The sequence below is a fragment of the Pteropus alecto genome, unplaced genomic scaffold (genome assembly GCF_000325575.1).
Source record: "Pteropus alecto unplaced genomic scaffold, ASM32557v1 scaffold24, whole genome shotgun sequence".
In the NCBI taxonomy this organism is placed as follows: domain Eukaryota; kingdom Metazoa; phylum Chordata; class Mammalia; order Chiroptera; family Pteropodidae; genus Pteropus; species Pteropus alecto.
The window spans coordinates 7,849,375-7,859,706 of NW_006439192.1; the positions used below are offsets into that span (position 1 = coordinate 7,849,375).

General features: G+C 40.7%; 1 protein-coding gene and 1 non-coding gene across 2 annotated transcripts; one reads left to right on the forward strand and one right to left on the reverse strand.

Moving 5' to 3' along the window:
- Positions 1 to 1,373: 1,373 nt before the first annotated feature.
- Positions 1,374 to 1,479, reverse strand: LOC112483481. Its single transcript, XR_003047644.1, has one exon. It is a non-coding gene; the product is annotated as a small nucleolar RNA U13 (small nucleolar RNA).
- Positions 1,480 to 1,778: 299 nt separating this feature from the next.
- Positions 1,779 to 10,283, forward strand: TTI2 (TELO2 interacting protein 2). The gene is made up of 7 exons (XM_006916322.3): positions 1,779 to 2,870; positions 4,694 to 4,880; positions 5,424 to 5,516; positions 6,856 to 7,043; positions 7,121 to 7,264; positions 9,031 to 9,193; positions 10,101 to 10,283. Exons 1-7 carry the CDS (start codon positions 2,227 to 2,229, stop codon positions 10,203 to 10,205), a joined length of 1,524 nt encoding a protein of 507 aa, XP_006916384.1. The 5' UTR covers positions 1,779 to 2,226; the 3' UTR covers positions 10,206 to 10,283.
- Positions 10,284 to 10,332: the final 49 nt, after the last annotated feature.

A 10,332-nucleotide genomic window follows, 5' to 3' on the forward strand; every position in this document is an offset into this window, starting at 1 on the left:
TTGACATTGCTTAGAAAATTATGAGTGCCACCAATTGGAAGGCTAGGCCAAATGAAAGAGGTAGGCAGGAAGGGTCACAACCACAAAATTCCCCTAAAAGAGAGGAAATGTAAGTTAATACAGAAGCTATGGTTTAACAATAAGATCTAACACCTGTATCGAACTTACCACTGATCAGAGATTGCTCTAAGCAGTTTACGTAGATATTAACTCCTTTATTTCTCATATCAAGCCTAAGAACTAAGGACTATTATTACCAGCATCTTACTTTTAAAGATATTAAGGCGCAGAGAGGTTACCGAACTTTTGCCCAAGGTCACACAGCGAGTGAGCGAGGAAGGAATCATAGATGATCCTTGCAAGCAGTGCCCTCTCCAAGACGGGGACTACAGCACTGTAAGTCCCACACCATAACCACTCCCTGGGGAGGAGAACCTTCTGTTCACATCTCACCTTACACACACACACACACACACACACACACACACACACACACACACACACGTAAACACACATATTTCAATTTGTAAGAAAAAAACTAAGTAGTTCTGTAGGGCTTTCTCTGGATTCTTGGGCGTTCGAGGGCCAAAGGAATCCCTAAGCCAGGAGGCGACCTGCTAGATGCATGGCTGAGGCTATGCCGACCCGTCGAGCAGCGCCGGTCTGAGTGGCGGCTCCCAGGAGTAGAGCTTCCTCCTCGCCCCCGGGGTCCCTCTCCAAGAAGCTACCGAAATGGCTCTCCAACCCCTCCTAGTGTCCGACGCCCATTTCTCTGTGCTCCGGCCCCCGCCTTGGCACAAATGAAGTTTGCTTCCCTGGGCTCCCGCGACACGGTGGAAGCTGTATGAAGTCATCCACGAACTTCCGAGGATGACCAGGCACTGTGACTGGCCCCTGTGGGTCACAACTCCACTCTCAGGGAACCCGCAGCGAGGGGGATAAGCAATGAGACGGGCTAAGACAAAAGGGTGGCACAGGGTTGGGGCTTCCCTCTCCAGTCGAAACCGAACCAAAGACCTGCAGGGCGCGGCTTTCCCCGCACTCGCTCTCGGGCTGGCTAAAGGCGCCGCCTGCCGCCCAGCTCCAGCACCGTCCGCGGCTGCCGGTGAGCACAGGGCCGCGCCGGCTTCGGTACCCGACACGTTTCCAACTCCGGATGACACTTGCGGTGTTTCCTTAAGAGCCTACGGATTCACACTTGAAGAAGGTACACAGAACAAGGTAAACCAACAATACACCTTAAACCCAAACCCCAGAAATCGCAGCCCACGCGAAAAAAAAAAAAGGTGCTTGGCGTTCTACGTAAAACTTAACTAAAAGAAAAACTAGATTTTTTCCAAGAGTTGAGAAATCAAAAGGATCCTCAAAGTTCACGTCAGACGGGTCATGTGCCTAACGTCGTAACAAGGTTCGATGGGCGGCACATCTCACACAGCAGCATGAACACCCGATCATCACGCTCATGAACTACAAAAGGATCGTCAAAGCGTGTCGGTTAAGGATCCTTGGGTACGGCCCACTAACTTTACAGAAAGGGTGACAGATAAAGTTCACATATATTCAGCTTTGACTATTATATATCCAGTATATTTTTAAAATATCACTGATATTCCGCGACGTTCCTCTTTTTTCTAGCTTAGTAAGTGAAAACAAACAAAATTAGCGAGCGGATCACACTCCATGCAAATTTTTCTCCCTAGCCCCACCTTTTTAGAAACCTGGCTCTTTATTGCTTTACGACAGTAGGTCGTGAAATGACAATAGTTGCGACAGTATTGGCGGAAGCTAGCCTTGCGCTTTGCGGCAACGACGTTAGCTAGTCGGAATCCTGTTATGCATAGATGTGCGGGAAGCGCTGTGTATATAGGTTACCGTGTTTGTGTAACACCTCTTTTAAGGCTTCCATTTCCTTCCGTCCGTCCGTCTGTCTTTGCTTTTTTTGAGTCTTCAGAAGGCAAGAGTAATTTCTCCACTTCATTGTCGGGAGTCAGATTCCGTTGCTGCCAAAGAGGTGCCTTTCTCTTGCATCTTTTCCTTTACACACACTTTACTCTTATGCGGGTTAAACTCGCCCTCTCCTCCAAGATATCTCGCATTTTTATTTGGTTTTAGTTCTGTTCTTGGAAGAACACCAGGTGATCATTCCTTTCCTCATTAGCGGATCTCCTCCCGCCTTCATCCTCATCCTCAGAGGGAGACCAGCCCGTTGCTGCTGCAGTCTGAGGAATGGAGCACGACAGCTCTCGGGATTTTCCACCGCGAGAGGGCTCTTCCTTGCCTGGAGAGTGGCCTTCTGCCCTCGGGCAGGCCTTCTCCCAGATCTTGCACCATCTTACCGGCCAGGAGTCCAGACGGGGCAAGGCCAGAGATGTGGCTCTTCAGGACCTCAGTGCTCTCATAGAAGCCACAGACTGTGATAAATTATTTGAGGGGAGTGGCACATCGCTCCACGGAATGCCTGAGATGCTGGGGCAGGTGGCCAAAGCCCTGGAGAAGTATGCAGCCCCACCTAAGGAACAGGAAGGTAGAAGTGATGGTCACTCTGCAGTGGCCGAGAAAGCGGCAGCAGTTGGATTACTATTTCTTAAGTTATTGAGGAAAGTTGAGGCTGCCAAGAGTTCCTTGGTTTGCCCTGCATGGAAGACAGGCTTAACTCACTTGGCAGGACCCATCTATATTTTTGCCGTCACACACAGCTGGAAGCAACCATGGACCAGCCCACGATCTCAGAACGTTGCTGGAGAGGTGCTCACCTTACTGCTTCAAGTTACTGAGTGTGGTTCTGTGGCAGGATTCCTCCATGGAGAAAATGAAGATGAAAAAGGGAGGTTTACTGTGATAATGAGGCTTCTCAAGCCTGATTTGAATAAGTGAGTACTTTTGTGGAAAGGGCCACCAACTCGAGCTTCAGCCTGTTTTAGAATATTAGAGCTCAAAGAAACCTTAGATTGTTCACTGGTGAGATATAGGTGTTGTAATAGCAGATCTCTTAAGGCCCAGAAAGGTTATAATTTGCTATAAATGACAACTAGATAGTGGCAAATTCGACATTAGCATTCAGGTCTTCTGACTTCATTTTCTAGTGCTGTTTTAAGTTCATGTGACAACTGTCCTCGAAATTGGAAGCTCTGTTCCATTTACTTAGACTTTATTAGCTGGAGATGGGGCTTTGGCGAGGATTTAACTTTTGCTTTGAATTTAAACTTAGGGATATTGAAACTCATTGGTAGTAGATAAGGATAGTTATTTGATATGGAAGCCATATTTGGGATAAAAAAAAATAGCTTTAGATTGCAGTTAGCTAAAGTATTTTTTTGTGTTTCCACTTACTACTTTGTAAGTATTTGTGATTAGCGGACATGGTCCTGTCCAAATGACCATGGGGACATCTGTTCCATGCCAAAAGGTCCTTTAAATTTGATCCTGTCCAAAACATCCACGGAGACATTTGGTCCATGCCAGCCCATCTACCTAACCCCATGTACCACGACTAACAAAGCTGGGGGTCCCCAACCCTGTTAGGAACTGGGCTGCAGAGCAGGATTTGGGTGGCGGGTGAGTGAGCGAAGCTTCATCTGTATTAAAACCCGCTCCCCAGCGCTAGCAGCACCACCTCAGCTCCACCAACCTGCTCCCCAGCGCTAGCAGCACCCCCTCAGCTCCACCTCAGATTGTCAGGCATTTAGACTCTCATAGGAGAACTGGTCCCTGGTGCCAGAAAGGTTAGGGACTACTGCTAGGCTACCAAGTGAAAAAAGGTTATTGGCAATACAGCCACATCACAATTATTAGACCAATAAAACATAGTATTTTCTGTATTAATCCTATAAACTGAAAGTATAAATAAATATTATGGGCTGTTTGAACCCAGGGATGTTTCCTAAGCGTGGACGTTTTTGACAAGACCAAATGTCAAGGACTGTTTGACATGGATCAAATATGCTCACGGATATTTTGGACAGGACTAAATTTCAAAGACTTTTGGCATGAACCAGTTGTCTCTATCCATGTTTTGGATAGTACCAAATGTCCTGCAAGGGTTCTGTAACAGTGTGGTAATGAGAAAAAAAATGTGTACATAACTGTTATTTTACCAAGAACGTGGAGTTAAAAGGCTTAGTTTTGAGGCAGATGGTGCTGCTTTTTATCACTTCTTAGGACCAAATCACACAACCTCTTTGAATCTGTTTCATTATTTGTAATATAAAGATAATATTACCTATTACATAGTTATTTTGAAGATTAGTTGAGTAATGTGTGTAAATTCACTTTATAAGCTGTAGATTGTTAAATATTCATTTGCTCCCTCAGAATAATAATAATAATAATGATAATAATAGTAATAATAATAATATGACATTTCTTTTATTCCTCTCTCCCTTCTCAACACATCTTCATTGTAACCACCATCACCACAGGTTTTTTACATAGTTATGATTATAAATGGCTCTCATTGGATGAGCTTTAGACCTAGAGCCCTGGGTGCTTGTTATATGCATTTAGTGTAAATTCTATGAGTTATTATGAACTAGCTCTTAAAACATATAATATTAACAGTTACTTTATGTGGGTTGTAGTTTTCTCAAGGACAAGAAAATACTCTCTTGAACTAGGTAATTTTCTTTGCTGATGTCATGTCATGTCACTTAATGTCATGTCACTTTATTTAATGTGGTCTCATATTTCTATTTAGGGAATCCTGGAAGAATAACCCTGCCACCAAACATGTTTTCTCATGGACTCTGCAGCAGGTCACTCGACCTTGGCTGAATCAACATCTAGAAAGGATAATTCCCCCATCATTGCTCATCTCAGATGACTATCAAACTGAGAACAAAATCTTGGGTGTAGACTGCCTCCATCACATTGTGCTTAATGTGGTAAGCAGCCTCCACTCTGCCATCTGTATTGATCAGACAGACTGAGTCATGGCTGGTCTTCATTCATGATACCACTATTTTATTGTTGCCTATGTTTACATTATTTATTAATGCTGTTATGTGACTAAATTCACTTATTTGTATCTTTTCTCTCTATATTTTTCCTCTGTCAACCTAGTAGAGGTTGTATCTCGTAGGTAGTATATATATGAGAAACATGGCCGTTATCATGGACATAAGACATGGGTCATCGTCAAACTGAATAACCAGACCTTCGGTTATTAACAGTTGACTTTCAAGGAACAAAAAAGTCAAACAAAGTGATTATGCCCATACGTGCAAGCTATTACTCTTTTTTTTTTGTAACTCTGTATTACTACACTTTTTTATGTTAACTGTGATTATGCAGCTTTAAAACATCCACAGGAGTAGAGAGTGGTATCATGAACCTAATCCATGCACACATAATCCAATTTCAAAAATTATCGACGTTTTGCCAACCTTGAAAAACTTCTTTTAATTGGATAATTTGTCTGATTGCAGCCAGCTGCTGATTTGCTCCAGTATAACAGGGCCCAGGTTCTATACCATGCCCTTTTCAACCACCTGTATACACCTGAGCACCACCTCATTCAGGTAATTGTAAGATTTATTCATAACTGTGAGTCTGAGTTCTCATATTTAAATAAGAGGTGGCATTATGTGAATAAGAATAGTTGGAAAGTGAAGCTGATACTAAAGGCCATTGCCAAGTTGAAAATATGGAGGTAGCAATGACTAATGAAAATATCTCAATACTAGGCAGGCATCCACATTCCTGAGTCTCCACAAAAAAGCCAATGTTTTGTCTTCATCTGGGTCAATTATATATCACTTGGAGGCAGCGTTATGTCTGAAAAAGTGCTATATTTATTAATTTAAATGTTCTTTTTCCTGCACTGTTTTATGTCACCACACACTTGAAACTCCTTGTATGTTGGATATTTTATTGTCATTATTCTTTCAGTAGTTTTTGAGTACCTACTGTGCGCCAGTAACCAGTGTAGGTTCCAAGAGTGAATGAATCAGGGCTTCTGGCCTTAAGAAACCCTTTGGGAGACATATGCAAATATATGAAATTTATACATATGTCTATAATACAGAGTGATAAAACTATTAAAAGATGTTTGTATAAAGTGCAGTTGGTATTCAGCAATAGGCAGCTAACCAGGTTTGGTGGTTTGACGGTTTTAGGAAGATTCCAGAAAGAGGTGATATTTGCTTACGAAGGATGAATAGGAGTTTCTTAGGAGGGGGAAGAACATTTTCAAAACAGAAAAAACAAATTATATAAAATTAAGAGGTAGAAATAACCTCGTTTCTTAATTTATGCCTACTCACCCTGTTACCCCTGACCCTGCCACCTTTCTTTTTTAAATGTTATTTTAGATATCAAGAATCCAGGTACTCACAGCCAGAAAGATTAGGGTTTCTGAGATGGTTTTTTTAAAAAAAAACAAACCAAAAACCAAGAGAAAAACCAAGAATCCCGGGAGAGCTAGAAGGAATTGCGTAGACACTGAAACTTTCAGATAGGGTGGTCAAATTGGACACAACTGAGGACCATCTTAGATTCTATTTAGGGATATGTTTATTATAAGTACATGTAAATATCATTTAGACTTAGTGATTTAGTGACAATAGACCCAGACTCCTAAAATTTGGGTTTAAGTCTCAGCTCTGCCTTTCTTACCATTTTATAGCTTAGCAAAGAACAATCCTGAGACGGTATTGAGATGGTCAAATGGAGATAATGTAAAAAAAAGTTTGAAAATGTAAAGTAATATGCACTTAATGTATTATTACTAGTGTATTATAGAATTCTGTGACATGTATTCCTATCCTAGGAATAGATTAATAAAGATGCTAGAAACATCTGTGAGTGTTGTGAATTCAAGTGGATGAACTATAGTTCCTTTCCATTGCTTTCTCCTAGGCTGTGCTCCTGTGTCTGCTGGATTTATTCCCCGTCCTGGAGAAAGCCCTGCACTGGAAGGGAGATGCAGCCCGACCCACCACACACTGTGATGAGGTACTGCAGCTGATCCTTACCCACATGGAGCCAGAGCACCGCCTTCTCTTACGCAGGACCTATGCAAGAAACCTACCAGCTTTTGTGAAGAGGTGAGTGCCTGGGCTGCTGGTCTGCCCATACTCCCTGACTTATCTCTTTGGTGTCATATTTTCTCTTTCGTTTGTAGGTTGGGGATCCTAACTGTCCGGCACTTGAAGAGGCTCGAGCGAGTCATCCTTGGTTATCTGGAGGTTTATGATGGACCAGAGGAAGAGGCTAGATTGAAGATATTGGAAACTCTAAAACTTCTCATGCAGTATACTTGGCCCAGGTATAACAGCCAAGCAGACAGGTGTGCTAAGAGGGGCAAAACTCAGCCAATTTTCTCTTCAGAACTTGCCCAGATGCACATGCAGTACAGAAATTAAGTATATGCCATATATTTGAATACCTCCCATTTTTACATACCTATTGGATTTTGAACTGAGAAAATGGCATTTAAAAGATAAATTACACCCACTCTTGCTTCAGGTGTACATCTCCCTAAATTTATAATGCACATTAAATTTTAAAAGGCCATTTAGAAGTGCTACAATAAAGACATGCCTAACTTTGCTCACCTTAATGTTTTTAAATCCAGTTGAGAGCAGAGCACTTCATATCACCTTGTTGAACACCTCTAAGGGCAGTGATCAGGAAAGTACTAATTTAGGATATGACTGCTCAGGAAGCATTCCAACTTTGGCTTGAGGTTGGTGTTAGGAACAATAAACTGGAACCTAAACATGTGAGTCAACAAAAAGCTTTCTTGCATGGAATGGCAATTCAGTTAGAGTCCAATGCCTCAACAACACACATATCTATTCTGAATCATTCTCTTATTTCCTTACAATGTACCCAAAAAGCTTTCCCTTAGTTACATTTGTAACTGTTTGTATTTGTTTACATAATGTACATCTCTCCTGTCTCCCCTTCTGAATGATAAGCTCTAGAAGGATGGAAGACCACTTTGGTACAACACTGAGCATACCGAAGTTTACTTAGTACCTAGTATTAAGTACATAAATATTTGAAGAATGAGTGGACCTAGTATTAAGTACACAAATATTTGAAGAATGAGTGGACTAGAGTAGATGGATGAATGAAACAATCAGATTAATACTATCAGGCCTTTAGAGAGCAGAGACCAAGATTCCAAATAGGAGACTGATAAGCAAATAGAGGTTAGAAAATGAATGTCAAGTATGTGTGGAGGGGTGGGGCCTGGGAAACAACAAATTATATATTGAATGATGACAGGTGAAGGGCAGAGCAATACATGGATTAGAGGAAACCACTTATTTAGATGAAGGTAAAGGATGCAGACTTTTCTTCTAGTCACATTTCTGTCCAGAAATGTGGTTCATTATGCATATGTTCACACTACAAGTTACTTTTCAGCTTCCATTAGGCTTTTTAGTTTTTATTGCAGTAAAAAAAATGTATAATTTGCTCTTTTATACAGTTCAGTAGCATTAAGTATATTCACAATTTTGTGCAACCATCACCAGTATCCATTCTCAGAACTTTTTTTTTAATCAAGATAAAACCTTTTAGAAAGGCTAATAAGTAGAAGTAAATAGGCTGGGCTTAATTGATAATCCAGGATCTGGAATTAAATGACAGAAAATTCAAATTAACACAAATTCCAGAAGCCAAGCTTATTTCCTTCATTTTATTTTTAACTTCCAGGCCTAAGACTGCCTAAAATTTAAAGGACTATGGGCCATGTCTTGTTCTCTGGCCAGAAGTATAGGCCTGTGGTAAGGGGAGATCCCAGTTCTTTTCAGGAGGGGCTATTTCCTTAAAGAACCAAGCTGCAGTTGGGGCACAAGGTATTCTTAGGCCAGTGTGTGTATGTGGGTGGTATGCTGTTGGAAAAAATAGGGTTTGAAGAATCTGGAATCTAGTCTGTAGTCTTCGAGCTCTATGGTTTGAGTCATTTGACTTTTATTCCTTCATTTATGAAATGAGGGCTTTACACTAGTTGGCCTTTGAAGTTTCTCAGTTTAATATCCTGATTTAGAGTATGAACATAGTTTTTCTTCTTGATTCCAGAGTTTCCTGTAGACTTGTGGTCTTATTGAAGGCTCTCTTGAAACTGATATGTGATGTAGCAAGGGACCCAAACCTTACACCTGAGACTATTAAGAGAGCCTTATTAGAAGAGGCTACAGAGTGCCTGATTCTCCTGGACCACTGTTCTCAAGGTCAAGTAAAGGTAAGGGACAGTCTGTTACTTGGTTTCATTTAGGCCTCATTGTCCTTATTTAATTCCTATGGTTATAATTTACTGTTCACATGCCTGATCAAGTCTGTAAATTAACATGGAGGGTTCAGGTCTCCACCTCTGGAGCCCTCCAGCCTTCAGTAGTGTTTGAGCAATACCTTATTCTTTAAAGCACTCAGAATCATTCAGACCAAAAGGAAAGAGGAACAGCAAATGTCTCTTGGACGAGGACAAGGAATAGACAAAAGGATCATGATCAAGATTTAGTAAAATTTAAGTTCTGTTTGTCATTGAATTAAAAAAAAAAAGAAAAAAGAAAAAAAATGAAATAATGGGCTATAAATCACCAAAAAGTAATAATATAGGTAGAGTAATTCAGATCAGAAATGTTTCCAATTTTTCGGGGACTACTGTGTTTTTCCATATTCTTATTCACATGGGAATGCTTTCTTTGGTCTCATATTATACAAAAATTAACTTCTGAAAGCCATAGCATGTAATAGTTATATATTTACATATATTTAACAAACAATTGCCTTATTACTCCATTTAGAAATCTTCAATTGAAGGATGTAAGACAGCGTGAAAAGAAATTCATATCCTAAAAATATTTAGAGTTAGTATAATTTGTTACTGTTTTATTAATTATTTAAATACTTCATCTTGGCTCTTTAATCTCAGGCAGTTTTCAAGCCCTAGATCCAATCTAATTCACCTTGGCTGAATGAGCCAGCAGGACTTTTCCAAGCATGCCAACAGTTTATGCAGTCATACTTGCTCTGTGAACTGTCCGCTAGTGTCATCCATTCCTTCCTTAAGTATGGCACCAAGAAAGAAGAACCAAGGTAAAAGCGGGGAAAAAAAAAAAAATCAAAGTGTGTTTGATTTCATGTTTCAGGGTCTCCTGGCCAAAACTCTCCAAAGCTGTGAAGACAGCAAGGTGGTGAACTGTATCAGAAAAGTGCAGCACGTTTCCGAAGGCACTCCCTATGGTGAAACTTAAGATCTGTATTACTTTCCTAAAAAGGAAAGCATATATATATATTTTTTGTATAAATGGAATTATTTAAGGGAAAAGGTATTTCTGTACTGAATGTTATATTTTAGATTCTTTTCCTTCTTTTCTTTTG